This window comes from Alexandromys fortis, unplaced genomic scaffold (genome assembly GCF_014885135.2).
Source record: "Alexandromys fortis isolate MF-2015 unplaced genomic scaffold, M_Fortis_MF-2015_v1.1 scaffold_30, whole genome shotgun sequence".
In the NCBI taxonomy this organism is placed as follows: domain Eukaryota; kingdom Metazoa; phylum Chordata; class Mammalia; order Rodentia; family Cricetidae; genus Alexandromys; species Alexandromys fortis.
The window spans coordinates 12,560,900-12,579,139 of NW_026067922.1; the positions used below are offsets into that span (position 1 = coordinate 12,560,900).

The 18,240-nt window shown below is 50.3% G+C and overlaps 3 protein-coding genes across 8 annotated transcripts in view; 1 reads left to right on the forward strand and 2 right to left on the reverse strand.

The window, feature by feature from the left end:
• Adam17 (ADAM metallopeptidase domain 17) overlaps positions 1 to 5,212 on the forward strand; it is a 48,675-nt gene extending 43,463 nt beyond the window's left edge. For all 3 annotated transcript variants that reach the window (XM_050141909.1, XM_050141910.1, XM_050141911.1), the window contains 5 exons: positions 902 to 1,032; positions 1,914 to 1,992; positions 2,749 to 2,837; positions 4,508 to 4,558; positions 4,859 to 5,212. In XM_050141909.1, coding sequence (XP_049997866.1) covers positions 902 to 1,032; positions 1,914 to 1,992; positions 2,749 to 2,837; positions 4,508 to 4,558; positions 4,859 to 5,209 — 701 coding nt within the window. In that variant the 3' untranslated portion in view covers positions 5,210 to 5,212. The remainder of the gene's footprint in view (positions 1 to 901; positions 1,033 to 1,913; positions 1,993 to 2,748; positions 2,838 to 4,507; positions 4,559 to 4,858) is intronic.
• Positions 5,213 to 5,607: 395 nt separating this feature from the next.
• Iah1 (isoamyl acetate hydrolyzing esterase 1 (putative)) lies at positions 5,608 to 15,561 on the reverse strand. 3 transcript variants are annotated; one of them, XM_050141920.1, is made up of 6 exons: positions 14,540 to 15,561; positions 12,966 to 13,114; positions 10,496 to 10,657; positions 9,119 to 9,240; positions 6,913 to 7,120; positions 5,608 to 5,756 (listed from the first exon to the last, which is right to left on the reverse strand). In XM_050141920.1, exons 1-5 carry the CDS (start codon positions 14,890 to 14,892, stop codon positions 6,938 to 6,940), a joined length of 969 nt encoding a protein of 322 aa, XP_049997877.1. In that variant the 5' UTR covers positions 14,893 to 15,561; the 3' UTR covers positions 5,608 to 5,756; positions 6,913 to 6,937. The 3 variants fall into 3 exon arrangements, with proteins under 3 accessions (XP_049997877.1, XP_049997876.1, XP_049997878.1); XM_050141921.1 differs by lacking the exon at positions 5,608 to 5,756 and adding an exon at positions 13,566 to 13,618 and having other exon boundaries at positions 6,587 to 7,120; positions 14,540 to 14,722; XM_050141919.1 differs by lacking the exon at positions 5,608 to 5,756 and having other exon boundaries at positions 6,567 to 7,120.
• A 142-nt stretch (positions 15,562 to 15,703) lies between these two features.
• The window catches only part of Cpsf3 (cleavage and polyadenylation specific factor 3), a 32,019-nt gene continuing 29,482 nt past the window's right edge, over positions 15,704 to 18,240 (reverse strand). For both annotated transcript variants that reach the window (XM_050141912.1, XM_050141913.1), the window contains exons 16-18: positions 18,161 to 18,230; positions 16,803 to 16,899; positions 15,704 to 15,889 (exon numbers count right to left, since the gene is read on the reverse strand). In XM_050141912.1, the coding sequence (XP_049997869.1) occupies positions 15,788 to 15,889; positions 16,803 to 16,899; positions 18,161 to 18,230 (269 nt within the window). In that variant the 3' untranslated portion in view covers positions 15,704 to 15,787. The remainder of the gene's footprint in view (positions 15,890 to 16,802; positions 16,900 to 18,160; positions 18,231 to 18,240) is intronic.

Below are 18,240 nucleotides of genomic sequence, written 5' to 3' on the forward strand. Positions count from 1 at the left end.
TCATTCGTGCACTGGACTGAGCAGTTCCTCCTGGTGGGTTACCGTAAGAACAGCTGGTGCTGGTGTGCAGCTCAGCAACAGAGAACCTGCTTAGCATGCATGCATGTGGCCCTTGGTTTGAGCCACAGCACTTCAGCAAATGAGTGAGTGAATGACAGTAGGCTTGCAGTGCCTTGGAAAGAACCTTTGCTTGCTTTGTGTTCTACTTGGCTTTCTTCCTGAAGATAAACTTAGATTGCCCCCTAGAGCAAGTTCAGACTGTGGAGGGTAAACTTTGCAAGCTGGGTGTCTGCAGTTCACCTGGTACTGACTGTTGACTTAGCCCAGGTGGTGTCGCATCCAGGCAGTGGTGCTCATGTCACTCACTGGCAGCCACTCAGCCCCACACCACAGGTAGTTGTGTCGCAGCTACATTGGCCCAGGGCAGGATAGGCTTTACACTGAGGAGTCAGAGAAGGAAACTGACAGGGAGCTAGGAATGCTGGGCCAGAGGGACACATTTGCAAGAACATCATGCAGGTTTGGATAGAGAGGACACTATCATTTTTAATCAGACTTTTCTATTCAGAATCTCACTTTGTGCTCACTCTGTAGACCAGGCCAGCTGTGTAGTCAGAGATGCCCGCCTCTGATCCCCAACTGCTGGGATTAAAGGTGTGTGCTACCACACCCAGCTAATAATTATTTTAGCTTGAAAGCCGAGGAATTATGAATTCAGAAGCCATTTCAGCCCATTTTCTTCTCATGGTTGTGTACCTGGATCCCAAGCCATCACATCTGCCATGAGATGAACCCTCAGCCTTGGGTAGTACCAGCTTTTCACATCTAGGAGTGAGGTCAGGAGTCTGGGAGTCGAGGAAGCCTGTGGTAGACTCTTGTCAGCCATGTGTTTCTCTTTCAGACACTGACAACTCATGCAAGGTGTGCTGCAGGAACCTCTCTGGCCCCTGTGTGCCCTATGTCGATGCAGAGCAGAAGAACTTATTTTTGAGAAAAGGGAAGCCCTGTACAGTGGGGTTTTGCGACATGAATGTAAGTATTATGTTCCAACTTTTCTGTACTGTGGGAGCCTGACCTGCTGTGGAATTCTGCATCTGCAGAGAGCACAGGGTCTGAGTGAGGCAACCTAAGCAGCCTTGGTCCTTGCTCCTCAGTGCTACAGAGTCAGACACAGCTTGAGCACTCTTGTAGTCTGCGTCCATTGTCCCGGCCAGGAAATCAGGGCTCTCTGAAGCCAGCTGCCTGCCCTCCAGCCCCTCTCCAGCCTGCTCTCACATGGAGTTCCAGGCCAGCCGGGGTTACTACCAAGATCTGGTCTCAAATAACACGTGAGCTCCCTCCCCAGGTGTTCTGTCTCTGAGGTCAGTTTCAAACTCCAGTGACTCCAGAACACCTGCCGACTTCCTCTGTGGGCATTCAATGAAAGCAGGCACTGGTCAGAAAGATCAAAAGGGAGCATCTGCATTTGGATTGCTTCTGATTGCAAAAATCAAGTACTAAGCATAGAAAGCCGTCCTGTCCACCATTTATATAATCATTGTTATTCTAACTGGGTACTCCTAGATGACAGTTTTCTTGAGCCTTATCTTGGTTATTCCGAGAGTGGACTTTTAGGCAGGGTATGGCAACAGACTCCTTCTTAGCCATTAGGAAAATAAACAAGCCCAGTTCTGAGATACACAGGATACCCTGCCTGAACACCCTCATCCCCACCAGTGCACCAAATATTCTAAGGGACTAATTGTGAAAATGCTAATTACCCAACCTCCTTTCTCGGGTATCTTCATATTGGAATTATCATCCTGTGTTCAAGGTGGGCTACCCAGTGAAGTTATTCCTATGCCCATTGTCTTTCTGCGGCTTCACTAGTTTTAAACGTGTTTGGGATAGCACAGTATGTTTTCTCCTTACAGGGCAAATGTGAAAAACGAGTACAGGATGTAATTGAGCGATTTTGGGATTTCATTGACCAATTGAGCATCAACACTTTCGGTAAGTGAAATATTTTCTGTATTTACCAAGAGCTGAGTTGATTTCCATGGCAACTCAGGCATGGTGCAGAATTTGTGCTGTAATCCTATGACAGAAGACATATTTGTTATGAAGTAACTCTGTTGGGGATTAGAGAGATGGCTCAGGGTTAACAACACTGGTTATTCTTCCAGAGGATCTGAGTTCAGTTCCCAGCACCCATGCGGTGGTTCATAATTATCTGAAATGCCAGTTCTGGGGAATCCAACACCCTTTTCTGGCCTTCCAGGGCACTGCATTCATATGTGCACAGACATATGTACAGGCAGAATACATCAAAGTAATGGTTAGAAGCTGGGCATGGTAAACCCTGTCCTGAAAAACCACACACACATATTTAAAAAATGTTTTGTTGGCTAAGACAAAACTCACTCATCCATCCTTATGTATCTTGCATGCGTGAGGTTTTAGAGAGTGATCCAATTGAACTTGGTTCAGTCTTGTGATCCTATTTGAGCTATTTAGCAGTAGGTCTCAGGTTTTGCAGAAGGCAAAACTCCCTATAATTCTAATATAAAAGTAGTAATCTTCAGGTAATAAAAGTATTGCCTCCTAAGCATGGTGTGCTGTCTCTTTGGCACTGTGGACACAGGAAGCAGGCATATACTCTCTAGTTCCTTTACCCCCAGCACAGCCTGACCATGATACTCAAGAGTGTTTGGTAGTCGACTTGTGAGGTATGTGGTTGAGACGTTCACTGTTTGGAATTGTTCACAGGAAAGTTTTTGGCAGACAACATCGTAGGGTCCGTCCTGGTTTTCTCCTTGATATTCTGGATTCCTTTCAGCATTCTTGTCCACTGTGTGGTAAGTTGATCAAACATTTTACAGAGATGTTGGGCAGCTCCAGATTGAAAGACAGATATGAGTGTTCTGTGACAGAACCTCGGAGCCTGCCTGACGATCTTTGAACCGAATGGGACTGGAGACTTAGCTAGTAGAGGGCTTCTGGAGCTTGCCCAGGGCCATGTGTTCTTCCCCAGTACTGAGTAAACTAGGGCATGCACTCAGGAGGACCAAGAGCTCCATAGTGACCTCATGGGTCCCTGTCAGCATGAGACACCTGCTGCCAGACCCATGCTCTTTCCCAGGACCTAGATGGTGGAAGGAGAGAATTGACTCCCCAAGTGGTCCTCCTTCCTCCACAGCCATGTTTTAGCTTGTAGGCTATGGCTCACTCACACACAACATACAATTTTTAAAGTGTGTGTGTATTCTTAAACACAGGAGAACATTTAGCTGGCCTTGCCTGTGACGTATAGTCAACAGGAGCACTGTTTTGGCTGGCTTGGTTTTAGGGGAACAAGTACAAACACTGCAGACATTCCCCATGTGCTGTGGAGATTGTTGACAGTCGTCTTCACAAATAAGTTAACAGTTACATGTTAAATTAGACTTTGTCTTTAGAACTACAGGCACTTTATACATTGCGAGTTTTAAAAAATTTACCTTGTGGGCTGGAGAGATGGCTCAGTGGTTTAGGAGCTGGCTGCTCTTCCAGAGGTCCTGAGTTCAATTCCCAGCAACCACCCACATGATGGCTCACAACCATCCGGAATGAGATCTGGTGCTCTCTTTTGGCGTGAGGGCGTACATGGAGGCTGAATGTTGTATACGTAATAAATATAGGGAGTAGGTGCCTTACAGGTGAAAGGTGAGTCTTGGTGTCTAAAGCTCTTAGTGCCTCCTGACTCCTGCAGTGTGGAAGGCACTGGCACTTGTACTGAGGCAGAGCTGCTGACTAGCGACAGACCTGAGGCTTTGTTAGAAGATGCGTCTTAGGACAGCAGTCACATCCCTCCCCAGGGCTGCTGCTGCAGCGTTGAGCAGCTTGTGTTCACTGAGAGGTGTACGTGTAGACCATGAAGCTGATCTTGGTGGTTTGGTTCTAGCCACAGAACGCATTCATGTGACCAGACATTAAGTTGTGGCCCAATTCTTGGTGCTGCCATTCCCTCTGTCAGTTAGCGATCAGCCTCCTGCAGAAGTACAGTGTGGGGGATCAACATTCGGTTCTGTGAAAGAGTCAGGACCGAGGGAGGCCACGAACCTTAACCTTTGCCAACTGTCCCAATGCACAGGCATGTGGATATGGGCTGATGGTGTTGCACACAAACCCACTTGTCCTTCTACCCACAGTGTAAGACGTCTTTGAGAGCAGGACTTAAAGCCCCTCCTCCATGTCCCCGCGCCACTGTTGTGTAGAGCAGCACTTCTTTCCCGGGAGCTGAAGTACCTTCTCAGCTAGCGAACCTGTCCCTGGGGGTCAGGTTCTTCGTGATAATGTGGAGGGGTGGCGGGTAGAACAAGGCCTCACGTGCTGGGCCACTGCCCCAGTGCTGAGCTGTACCCCTGCTGCCCTGCCCTGCAGTAGAGGGTCTGCGTTCACTCAGTCTTGGAGTAGTGGACAGGAAGCAGTACTGCTTGAGGGTTGGGCTCCTAGTTTTAATGACATTTTTACTTCCTGTTCTTTGTAGGATAAGAAACTGGACAAACAGTATGAATCCCTGTCTCTGTTTCACCACAGCGTAAGTACACACAGAAAACCAGAGCAGGCCTCAGCTCTTCCCTCCCAGGAAGGATTGGGTGTTGAGTGGTCCTGAGAAAGTGACTTAGTCACAGGGGTGGAAAGCTGAGAGGAACCCTGGTCTCCCAAAAACAGGTGCTGACCCAGCCTCTCAGTTTTTCCGTCAAGGATCTTGGTAGACTCAAGGTGTGGGAGCCTCTCCTGGCCCTTGAGCGCTGCCCAGGAGAAGCTGGGGGAAGGTAACAATTTAACAGTGACCTTTGACTCATTTCTCCCCACCCTTTGGACCATGCCTTTCCAGAACATTGAGATGCTGAGCAGCATGGACTCGGCGTCTGTTCGCATCATCAAGCCTTTTCCTGCACCCCAGACTCCAGGTCGTCTGCAGCCCCTGCAGCCGGCCTCCATGATGCCGCCAGTGTCTGCGGCTCCCAAACTGGACCACCAGAGGATGGACACCATCCAGGAAGACCCCAGCACAGACTCGCATGTGGACGACGATGGCTTTGAGAAGGACCCCTTCCCCAACAGCAGTGCAGCTGCCAAGTCCTTTGAGGACCTCACAGACCACCCAGTCACCAGGAGCGAGAAGGCGGCCTCCTTTAAGCTGCAGCGCCAGAACCGAGTTGACAGCAAGGAGACAGAGTGCTAGTGAGGAGCCTCGCCCTGCTCCAGGACGTACATGCGCAGATGCTCTAAGAGCTGACCTAAACCAAACAATGCCCCCAGGAACACGCAAGCAACCTAGCAGATGCTGGTCATACGACATGACCGTCACATGACATCCTGTGTAGGTCTAGGCCCTTTAAAGGGGTGAGATAAATCTGGCTCATTTCAGGTTTTGGGTTTTTTCTTTTATAATCTAAAATCTCCTTTGACCTGTGGTGCAAAAACAGGACCTAAGGCTGGATGGAGTCCTTGGTGACAGCGCTGACCATCTGCAGTCTGTCTCTCTGTACACTGTAATGGTCCCCTGGCCACAGTTCTTAGTGAGGGTAACTGGAACAAACAGACTTATTATCTCTTTGCCTTTAAGTAAAAGCAGAGGAACCTGGTTATATGTACATTGTCCCCTAATGTGGCCTGTCTTGGCACTGGAACACTTAGGACCATGCTGACTTAAGGATGGTCCTGTCTAGGATGAAGACTAGAGCTTCAGGTGAGGTCTGCAGTAACAGCCGCGTGCGCGTAGAGATGGCCTACAAAGTGTGAGAAGACAATTCAATACTGAGCTGCAGAGTTAGCCCCATCTGTTACTAGCTCTGTACTCCAGTCCCAGGGGATCAGATGCCCTCTTCTGACCTCTGTGGCACCAGGCAGGCATGTGGTGCACAGACATGCAGGCAAAATACTCACATACATAAAATAAAAAGCCCAGTGCTGTAAGAAATTTCGGTATCCACAAAACCTATCCTGCCTCAACCCCCAATGAGAAGGACACGGCTGCTGTGTCAGCTTGCCTGAGTGAGCAGGCGCTCTTAAAGGCCACCTGGGGCCCAGCCCCAGCAAGTAGGTACTCACACGACCTCTGGCTTTAGTGAGTCAGGATCCTGGGTGCTCTGTACTTACCGTGTGAAGGATGAAAGCCATTAGCCTGGATTCTGGTTTCTATAAAGTCTACTTACAAAAGCATTTGTTCTAAGAGTCGAAATGTGCTCACCAGCCAACACGTTTTAACCAAGATAACTTGTAATCTCTGAGGACAACTAACCAGACCTGTGCCTTGTCTCTCCGAGGATGTCTGTTACACTAATACTTGAACGTGTACCTTGTGGTATTTGCTCTTAACTAGCCATGGTAGCCTTACATTTTGAGGATTTGCTATAAGGTGAGTAGGGTGTGTGGGTGTTTGTATGAATCAAAGTTTTGGAAAGCCATTTTTATAAAATTGTGACTTTTAAAACAAACCAAAAATGTCTTTTTTTTTTTTTTGTGCCATGTACAGGATTAACAAGCTGCTCAGGGTATATTCTGTAGCTGTGGCTGTTTCAATAAATACTGAACATCAAAACAAAATGGGTCAAGAACAACATTTCCCTGAAAAATAAGTTATTTACACTGGCAAACGTTAATGGGTTTTTTGATCAAAAGTCATGAATGGGGTAGGGGGCTGGAGAGATGGCCTGGTGGTTAAGAGCACTGGCTGCTCTTCCAGAGGATCCAGGTTCAGTTCCCAGCACCAACATGGCAGCTCACAACTGTCTGTAACTCCAGTTCCAGGGGATCTGGCATCCTCACACAGACATACATGCAGGCAAAACACCAGTGCATATAAAGATGTCAATCTTTTTTTTTTTTTTATAGATGTCAATCTTGAAAAAATGTTTAATTAGCTTCTAGATGTTTGTGAATTACCAACTGGGAAGGTTTCCTGGGCCGACTAATGGTCTCCGTCCTCCAGCAGACTCAGCTCGGGCTTTGCTTCCTCCACGTCCTTCCAGTAGGGAAGCAGCCATGGCAGAGAGGAGAGTTTCTTGTCCAGCAGTGGCCAGAGGTTTAAGAACAGAAACTCGTTCCCCACTGGTGATAAATGCAGGCCATCTGATAGATAGGATGAGAAGTCCTGTAAGGAGAGGAGTAACGTGTCATGTGGCTTCCTGGGGTTGGCCCTTGTGTTTGTGCACAGACCAGTGACTGGGGCCTCAGTTCCTGGGTCTCAGGCTTAACGAGGGCCTATGATTCACAGTGTTAAGAAGGCGCAGGATCTCCTAGGATGTGGGCAGGTTGGCGGTGACAAGAACTTGGACTACAATAGGAAGGCTGCGTAGAGTCTAGTCTACCAGCACTCCTGCCTAAACCCAGGATTTACTCTGAGGAATCTTCCTTTGCCTAACTGCCGTGGAGACTGTTCAGAGAGGAGAACTCCAGTTCTAGTGGCCTTTCCCACCTGGATGGTCCCGGATTACTGATCTGTCAGGAAGATGCTCTTAGTCCTGGACCTAGACTAGAAAACTTTCCTAAACTGGGAAGGCTGGAGTAAAACTAGGCAGTGGTAGAAGACGCCCTTCTGTACTGGAGGAAAGGGTACACACATGTCATGGTTTGTAGGAGTTGGTGCTCTCCAACCACCAAGGAGGTGTTTGGGGTCAAGCTCAGGTCATAAGGCCTGGCAGTTAGGTGCCTTTCCCAGCTGAGCCATCCTGCTGGCCCTGGAGCAGATTAAGCACTGAGCCTGCCGTGGCCCCTTCCACTCGGGGAACAAAGCTCAGTGAAGGGTGCCGAGGCCGACTAGAGTCCCGGGGCTCTGAGAGCCTCCAGAGATGATGTTCTCAAGTCAGCGGTTACTGGGCCTCCTGAACTGACGGTCTCTGCCTTCCAGCACCAGTCCAGGCTGTGCTCTGTCACCTTCCAGTAAGGGAGCAGCACCACGACCCTCTTTACAGATCAGCTGTAACGTCAGACCTGGGTCCGTGGAGGCCGGGATGGTTGAGAATCAGGGGAGGGCGAAAGGTTAGTGTGTGGTTTGGTGAGTGTGTGGTAAGGATAGTGAGGGCTATCCTTAGTCGACACAGCAAAACCAAACAGCTGTGAAGAACAGAACCCTTTGCCCGAGCACTTCAAACACCACAGCCCTGTCCCTCAGCACCACAAGGAGATGCCCCTAGAGAGCAAGCACTTTACTAAGGAATAAAAAGTAGGGAAAGACCCAGCAGACTGCTTAGCACATGCTCAGTCCCCAGCACCCACTTCCAGGGTGGAGGTGGGAAGTTCAGAAATTCAAGGTCATCCTCAGCTACAAAGCCAAGTTCCAGGCCAGCCTGGGATTATGGGACCCTGTCTCAAAAGCGGGGAGAGGCTGAAAGCAGACCAGGAACCAGGACTGGTGTGGAACCAGAAGGTCGTCACTGTCCTCTCCCTAAAGCCGCCTTGTCTAGGTGTGAATAGCTGGAACCAAGCCCGTGACTTGAGAGCCAGCCTTCCCTATCACTTTTAGTCGTATTTCAGGCATCAGACCCGGCCTCCTTGCTGCCCAGGACTCCATGGATATGGAAAGATTGGGCCTCGTGTGGATAATGCTGCCAGAAAACTAGGTAGTGGACAGCCGCGTCCTCTGTCAGTGCACGGATGTGCAGCCGTATGCAACCTCTAGCTGCCCTCCCGAGCGCTGCGCCTCACAACAACTTTCTCCCTGTGTATTGTTCTCAGGCTCTAGGACAAAATAATTCAACGAGATGGCATCTCAAGCTGTGGATTTTGTTAGTCAATAAATGTTGTCGTTTTATCTGAGCTCTGTTTTGCTCTTACAGGCCCAAATTTGGCCCTTTATGGTGTACTATGGCAATCTCTAGCTGAGGTTCTGGTTGCCCGCCAGGCCTCTTGACTGCCCGGTTTTTATGCTCTTCTTCATGAGAAGCATGACTGACATTTATGTCTCCAGTCACGGTTTTCTGTAGGCTGGCTCAAATGTGCTATGAGCTAAGGTTGGCCTTGAACTCTTGACCCTTCCACCCTTGCCTCCCGCATTCTGGGATTACCTGCGTGTCTGAAGAGCCCTTCCAGGAGAGCTGCACACGCCTGCTTTATGTCTGTGACCCGGAAAGGACTGAGAAAACGACAGTACCTGGTTGTCCTTCTGCATCAGGGTCCACAGGTCGAGGACATCCGTCCCACAGTCTCTAGCTGCTTGTAGACATGCATTAGCATATTCACCCACAACTGAGTTCAGGCGATTTAGTTTGCACCCTGTCGGGAAAACTCCACAGCGTCACTGGCACACTTACTGCTGGTCCAGTTTCCAAGCAGCACTGATGCCAGCCTGCTTGGGGGTTATGACAACGGTACTGCTCTGCACGGGGGAGGAGCAGCCAGCTGTATGTAGCATCTAGAAGCTTCTGAGGCACCAGGGTTGGGGTGCAGAGGCTAACCAGCTAGAGAACAGACCACAGTGAGCTGGGTAAGGGACAAGATAGGCATGGTTAGAAAGACGTCGAGACCATGAGATGCACAGTGCTGCTGAGCCCAAGAGTCAGCATGCAGCCAACAGCTACTGCAGTAACGTGAGAAAAGTCTGCAGAGACTAGTCATTGCCTGAGCCTGCTCCTACACAGCTGTGCCTGCGAACACCATGCGCAACCATTCTGAGGCTCACCTAGCCTGTGACGGCCATACCTATCTTATTCATGCTGTTGTTTTTTTGGGGTTTTTTTTTGTTTTGTTTTTGTCAAGACAGGGATTCTCTGTGTAACAGCCCTAGCTGTCCTGCAACTTGCTCTTTAGACCAGGCTGGCTTAGAACTCAGAGATCCACCTGCCTCTGCCTCCCAAGTGCTAAGATTAAAGGCGTGTGCCACTACTGCCCAACTCATGCAGATTCTAGTACAAAATGTGCACACTTAGCCAAGCACATGCTGCCTACCTCCCAGTCTAGGATGAAGGCAGACTTCCCAGGGCACAGGGCAAGCCTGCCCATCTTGGAAGAGCTGGGAAGAACCTCAGGAGTGCAGGTGGCTAAGGGAGGGATGTGGGGTACAGTAGGAGCCAGGCTGTCTAGCTGCAAGAGAAGGCATGAACGACTTCCCTAGTTTTGGCTGCTGACGGGTGCTGAAAGGCCATTGTGTCCCGGTCAAACCCGTACTCTGGATCCAAGCAGCTGAGACAAGAGTCCATAGTACACCTCTCCGGTCCAGCAGCTGGAAAAGGGGGTCACCTGCAGAGCTTGACTGCAGGTACCTTCCCCATGCCCGACCCAGCTGCTGCAGCTGGCAGTGGGCCTTGTGTGCCTCTTAGTGTCTGGCAACTATACAGACAGTGGGTGACAGGGCACCGATGCCCTCCTGATTCACACACCAGAATCCCTGCCCCACTTCATATCTAGAACAATCTAGAGTAAGACACCCAGAGACGATCCTTTTGAGTTTGAACATTGGTTGTGACAGGACCCTGGAGTAGAAGCCCTCAGCCCTGCATGCAGCTGTGACACGCCAAGCGTGCTCGCTCACCTTTCAGGATGCATTCCTTCTCCCAGGCTGCTTCGTGCAGCGGGGGCGGGGTGATGAGGATGACTCGCTCCTGGGGGATGCCCGCAGACGCCAGGTACTGCACCATGTCCCGCAAGTTCGCTCTGTACTCATCCAGTGGGACGTGCTGCTTGGGGTTCTCACCTGTTCAAGACATGCACACCTCAGTCTGAACAGTTTCCAAAACAGCAAATGAGATGAATGGACTTCTGTAGCTTTTGAAATTGTTTTTTGAGAGTTTCTAGCCCAGACAGGTTCTAAATTCACTAGATAGTAAAATGGGGTTTCCTTTTGTAGACCCGATGGCTGAGATCTCCTGTCCCACCTCCCAGGTGCTGGGGCTAAAGGCCGGCACGCCCCATGCAGCCCCGGTTTTATGGAGTGCTGGAGAGGGAACTGAACTCGGTACTGTACACTGTACACACCAGACAGGCAGTCTGTACACTCTTCAACATCCCTGAGCCTTTGTGAGGTCTTGTTTGTTTTTTTGAGATTCTTTGTGTAGCTTTGGAACTCCCTCATATATATATATTACGTATACAGTATTCTCAGTACACTGCCTGCAGGCCAGAAGAGGGCACCAGATCTCATTACAGATGGTTATGAGCCACCATGTGGTTGCTGGGGAATTGAACTCAGGACCTTTGGAAGAGCAGGCAATACTCTTAACCACTGAGCCATCTCTCCAGCCCCTGGCACTCCCTCTTTAAACCAGCCTGGCTTCGAACTCACAGTGCTGAGATTAAAGGTGTGTGCCACCACTGTCGGTAGGCCTTTGTGTTTTGAGACAGGATCTTACCCTTTTTCAGGCTTAACTTGGAGCCTTCCGGTGCACAGACCACACGCTGTGCCACTCCTCACAGGCAGGAATATATTGTTTGCAGATTTACAGTGTAACTGAGGAACTTTTGAGCACCAAAGACAAAGACAAGATCCCCTCCTCTTCAAACGTTACCAAAACCGCTCACAGCTCAGACCGCAAAGGCTGGCTAGGGCATTTTGAATGTCCTGGTCTCTAGGTCCTCTACCATCAGCAAGGCTGGATCTATAGGTTGTGACATAAGACTGCCCCCATTTAGCAGGGCAGTGGTGGTGCACGACTTTAATCCCAGCACTCGGGAGGCAGAGGCAGGCAGATCTCTGTGAGTTTGAGGCCAGCCTGGTCTACAAGAGATAGTTTTGGGACAGGCCCCAAGGTACAGAGAAACCCTGTCTCAAACAAAAACAAAACAAAAAGACTGCCCCAGCTTCAATCCTGCCCATCACTGACTGGTCATTTCACCTTAGAAAAATGCTTAGCTTTCTGAAGCTTAGTGTCCTCACTGGGGAACGAGGGGAACGGCAGCTCTACCTCTTCGGATAGCAGTGAAACAGACAAGTGTGTAAAGCACAAGGCTGCACACAAGCACGGGGTGCTCTCTGCAGACTCCGTGCAAACCACAGGAAGTAAAAAGCAAAGTCACCCACGAGCCTGCCATCTATCAGGAGCTATTTCCCCCTACCATTACAGGAACCATCACCCTGGGGAGTCTGCAGGGAACCTCACACCCATAATTATGTTCTATTGACAGAATCTGCCCCCCACCCAATTAACTGTTAATCTGTTAGCAGAACACGCCTCACATTCCAGCTACCCAGGGAACCAGGTGTGGCAACTTGTGACTTCCTGGCCAAAAATGACTGTCTGAATGTAACCTGGCCTACGTGACCTGGAACACGCGGCAAGAATCCAGTTACCCTACCCCCCATTCCTTACCATATATAAACTGTAACCCGTCCCTAATAAACGGAGGCTTTGACAAATCTGCTTGGCCTCCTTCTTCTGTCTTAGCTCATTCCCTTCCAGGTAGCGCCCCTCCGTGAACCTGGAATAACTGTTAGCTGCAGGGTGGGTTACAACCCCTAGACTAGTGACCCACCCAAGGCAGCAACAGCCATCCAAGCCACTGCTGGAGACAGGATGTGTTACTGGCCAGTCTTTCCCTGTACCACGTGTAATTTAAGAACAAAACAAAAATAACCAAACAACAACAAAAAAACAGTAACAGGCCAGGCTGTGGCACGACCCTATCCCAGCACTTGAGAGGTAGAGGCAGGAGGATCAACTAGCCTTAGCTACCTAGTGAGTTTGGAGCCAGCCTGGGCTACAGGAGACCTTGTCTCTAACAAAGAGGGAGCACGTCCCGTCCCAGAGACTGTACCAGCTGAGGACATCAGAGTGCAGGAACAATCAATCAAACGTCATTTCAGGTGGGCCAACAAGGCAGTTATGAAGAAAATGAGCCCTAGAGGACCCGAGCCAACTCTAACCACATCAAAGCCAAAAGAAACCCTTACACAGGTGAGTTCCAGGGACGCCCTGTTCTCTGGAAAACTCTCTACTGGGAGATACATATAAACATGTATTTACTTGAGTCCAGGAAAAACAGGAATGAGCTAGAAACGCCCTTACCTTTGAGAGAGGCGTCGTTGGCACCGAAGAAGACGGTAACTGCCACCGGGGTTTCCACACTGTTCTCCTCCCTAATTAGTCTGGGGAGGATAATCTTGGCCCATCTGGTGTTGTAACCAGAAAATCCACGATTCAGAACGTCACATTTTCTGAAATAAAATTGATATAAAAAGACAGGTTGTAAGTAAAGAGTGGCTTCCTTGTGGTGCTTAGACCCCGCTCAATCCCCCAAACCCCTCAATAAGATACGAATTCCATACAAGGGGCTAATTCTATAGATGTTTATGGCCCCTCGGGGTTCATCTCAAATGGACTTCCTGATGGGTGATAATCCGGGCAAGTAGGAAATGTCAGCGATCCGCTAACAGGCGGAAACTCAGTGGTTTGGAGGATTACAGGTAGACATCCAGACAACACGAGTGCCCCCTGATCTCACACGGTGGCAAACTCGATCCGGAGAGCCTGCCTCTGTTCCTCTAACACGCACTGAGGAGGAAAGGACCTAACAGGCAAAACCCACTGTTTGCGTCTTCACTCTTCAGACCAAGCTTCCCCTAGGAAGCAGCTGAGTACGGTCTGGGAATCAGGAACCGTCCTCACCTGACAAGTCGGTCAGCCAGCAATGCGCCCCATCCACCCGGCTGGAAAGAAAACTGAAGAGAAAAGCCGGTTACTACCCACGCAGCCAGACACAATGGCAAAGGTAGGGGCTACATCTTGACGCCCCCCAAGCTTCTTGCCTTCCTTTTGCCTTCCTTGCTTGGGAAGGACACTGGCTGCACTTGCTAGCTCTCTGGAAACGCACGGACCGCGCCAGTCATCTACATTTTACTGCGACTTGGCATCAGAGGCATTCGTTACCAGGTTTGTCAGTTGGGAGATGACACCGTGTTATCCCACTTCTCCACAGCTGAAAGCCAAGGAAGTCAATGCTCAACTGATTTCCCTAACAGTTGTGGCAGTACTCTGGCAGCAACACGCCATCACAACTACTTACAAAAACCTAAAAAAAATGTTGCCAATTACTAGGGAAAGCCATGCGTGAGCAGTAGAAAAGCACTGGGAAGCGGTTTTCCTATCTCCGCGAAGGAAGGCATCCTGAGGAACTTCCTTAATTGGGAGTTAAACGGTCTCAGATGCCGGGATTACTTTCCCGTACCGTTGGAATCATTTTGTTTGCAAACACTTGGTACAGGACCTGGGTCGCGGGAGGAAACGAGAGGTGAACTAGCGGGTTCGAAGTTCTAAGTGCCTTCAGTCAGGAACACGCAGTGGGTCATCTAAACCCTCCGTGAACCCCACGAGCACCGGGCCGTCTAAACCCTCCGTGCACCCCCGACGCGCACCGAGCCATCTAAACCCTTCGTGCACCCCGCCGCACACCGGGCCGTCTAAACCCTCCGTGCACCCCCGACGAAGCACCGAGCCATCTAAAGTCCTCCTGAAAAGACGCGGTCTCGGGCACCCGGAACGTCCACACCAGCCCGCGAAGGTGCACGGCCCGCAGAGCACGAGAGGAAACCGCACCGGGCCCGCCCGACACGCGCAGACGCAACCGAGGGTGCAGTGGGTACCTGGGTGATGGAATCCCCGAAAAGCAACACGCGAGGCCAGAGCAAAGAGCTCCCGCCAGCAACCCGCTCGCACAGCGCCATGGTGGAGCCTCCGAACACCGCGCCGGATGTGGAGCCTCCGGGGGGCGGAGCCAGCCGTGGGCGGAGCCTGGCGGATCTGGTCTTCTGTTTCTCCCGCCGGCTTTTCTGGGCCCCGTGAGTCGGTAGAACGGGGCTGTGGGGGCCCCCTCACCCTCTACTCCATCGCTTTGTGACCGGCGATAGCTGGGGTGCCCTGGGTTCTTAGAGAAGCTCCGTGTGCCCAGCGCAGGCTGGCGGAGCTGAGACCTGCTTCGGCAGGCCCGCTCCTCCATCTCCGGCCACGCCCAAGTGGGGCTCGCCTCTCCTTGGTTACTGGCCTCGATGGACACAGTGAGGAGACAGCTTTGAAAGCCCGAGCTGTCCAGGGACCCTCACTCCAGACTGCCTGATTCCAAAGCATTAAAACGGAATGTTTAGCTCTAATAAATTTTTGTATTCTATTGGGGGGCCCTAGACTTTTGGTATAGGCCAAAGACATGGGAATTGGGCTGTTTTACAGAAATCTCATAAAGTCAGACTTACACTTTGTTACCAGAGCGCAGGAGTATTTACACACCTACAAGGGGAGGTGCACGAGCCAGGTTACAGCCGCGCGATTCTGTGGCTTGACTGTGCGTTGAGGATGAGGCTCTAGCCAACTCCAGGAGAAAGGTGGGGACCACTGGGAGCCACCACCCGCTCCAGCCAGCCAGTACTTTAGGAAACGAGACTAACGAGCTGATCTACACATCTGTCATAAAGCTGGCTCTGAGCTGACATGTGGATCCCATACGAAGGAGCTTCCTAAGAGCAGTGGCTTTAAACACATAAGCAAGAGATTTGGTAAGGGTGGAGAAAGGGTTCAAACCTGTGGCACAGTATTTGCTTTCAATTCCAAGCACAGGTATGCCAGAATGGACACTGCTTTTCCTTTCGGAGTCTGCGCAGCTGCTAGATCTTAGGATTTCAGCTCGTGCTGCAAACACCTGCAGGTAGAAACAATACTCAAGAGGTGGCTCCCTGAGGACAGCTCAAGACCAACGGGCGAACTAGTCAGTGGTCCAGCAGGATTCAAGCCGTTTGATGCTGAAGGAAACAGGCACCCCAGAGAAACTAAGGTATTTTACTTGAGGTAACAGAGGTAAAGCCAAGAGTGTACAAAAGTTCAAGGGCAGGGGATCAAGGTAGTCAGTGCACAGGCGTCAGGGCCTCGTACAGCCGCTGGGCGGCCAGCTCCACCATTTCCCGGAGGGACTCGTCATCCTCACTTCCTTCTTCACATTCTACAACCTGGAAGTGAAAGCGCAAACCTCAGCCTGGAGTCACTGGTGAATAAAGTGAACACTCTAAGCCCCGAGGCTGCTGCCAGGATGCAGCCTCTCTCCTGTGCACCTGTGGTAGGCAGTGTCCCTGACCACAGTGACTGGACAGCCAAAGGGGTGGGGCACGAACAGACTCCCAGGCCAGAGCCCCTCCATCTATCCAGCACACGGTACTCTACACAAGTTAGTCTGTGTGGCACGGATTTAGCAGCTATGGATGTGGTAAATTATTCTCCATCTGGTGCTAATTTGGCTCAAACTAACTAACCATCTTCTGGTGGCCCTGCCTTGCTGCTGCTGCTGTTTTTTTAAAGGTAACGTTAGTCTCACTCTACAGACAGGCTTCAAACTTGCTGAAACTCAGGCCAGACTCCTGAGCAGTGGCCTTACAGGCATGCGTTACCCAACCTAGTTTATGGCAGCGTACATCTTTTTTTTTTTTTGGGGGGGGGGGGTTCGAGACAAGGTTTCTCTGTAGCTTTGGAGCCTGTCCTGGGACTAGCTCTTGTAGATCAGGCTGGCCTCGAACTCACAGAGATCCACCTGCCTCTGCCTCCGAGAGCTGGGATTAAAGGCGTGTGCCACCACCGCCCGGCTGGAAGCTTACATCTTACAGCTCAAAAACAAAGCTCAGGGCCAGCCAGCTCGGATAGGATAAGAACCTATCTCACAAGCCACAGCAGGAACCAGGGTTGTTGGGACTACAGGCGTGTGCTTCCACGTGCTCACTTCTGTGTTACCAAGAGAACCCGGGCTTTGTCCACATCAGGAAAGGCCACTACCAACTGAGCTAGCCCCCAGCCTCCAAACTGCCCCACTCAATAGCCCGGGCTGCAATCGCATTCCTGTCTTCACATTTCACCCCACATGCAGCTACATACCCGCGTCTCCAGGTTCAGATTTGCTGTTTTCCCGTCCACTGTGACGCTGAGGACAGAGTCATCTTTCACACTGACACAGTCTTCTCCAAATATGTCCCTTTAAGTGAACAGAAAGTTGCTGTTACTGGGAAAATGCAGCTTTACCTGTGTGGGAGAATGATACTGAAGAGAGGCCCAAGTCCTGCAGTAGGATGCTTTTGGCTACCCTGGAGACACGCGGCTGACCGTCAGCTTTCTACAACAGTTAAAACATAGCCCTGCTCAGGAGGGTGCACCACCATTCCATTTAGCAAGCACTAGTATTGGTTTGGTATTAATTTAATACTGGGGATTAAGTGTGGGGTCTTGTACACACTGGGCAGACATACTGCACTGGTCTTTAAAACTGTTCTGAGACAGGCCTCACACAGCTGCCGAGAACAGCCTCCAACTGCTATGCAGCATAGGTCTTGGAATCCTCCATTTTGGGGCCAACTTGGGCAAGACAGTGAAGTTATGTCTCAAAAACATGAAACAAAATAAAAAACCAACTAAAGTCATTATTTAAAAGCCACTGTAAGCAGTCTGAAATTTCAGAAAAGCCGCCCAAACACTAAAATGTCTACGTTAAGAGTCACTTTCAACTTAAAGCCAGAAGCAGCCATTGTCATGATCAGAAACTGCAACATCCCCAGATGCTCAAAGTTAAAGCTGGCTGCCGGATGATGGGTTCTGACACCACATTGCTAACCAGGAGGTGAGGCCTAGGTGAGACAGGCCCCTGGGAGCATGCCTCCAGGGGAGCTTTCTCCTCTGTTATAGTCCATCATCAAACCCAAGGCTACCTAGCCATGGCAGAGTTCTCTGAAACAGTGAGCTACGATGTATCTTTCTTCCCTTTGTCTTGTAGGCATTTGTCTATAATGAAAAACTAAGTTATTCATTCAACAAGCAAATGAGAGACCAGCACTTCAGGCACTGTGTTAGGTGCTGAAATTATAAACTAATCGCCACTGGACAGGGCTTCTAAGATCACTTGGGAAAGCATCTTGAAATCAGCTTAAAGAGCACCTACAGGAAGGAGCTGGCATTAGAAACATACTGAGTCTAGAGACATTTCATAGTTACAGACTTACTGGAAAGAGCCTGGAACACCGACTTTATCAAATAATTCACACCCAAGCAACATTTAAAATAATTCTTAAAGGCACAGTGACCAGTTGATCAGCACCAAGTCTCGACAAAAGCGCTTCGTGGGCACTCCTGGAGGCCTGTGGGCACTGCCACCCAGCACTAACCACTGGACATAACTTGGTACAACACACCGTAAGTTCAGCACTCCCACCATGCACCCGCATGCCCATGCACCCGAGACTTACTGGAGCATGACTTCCAGCCTCTTGCTGTAAATGTGCATCTCTAACTTCTTAGAGACCTTCTGCACGGCACCTAGAGGACA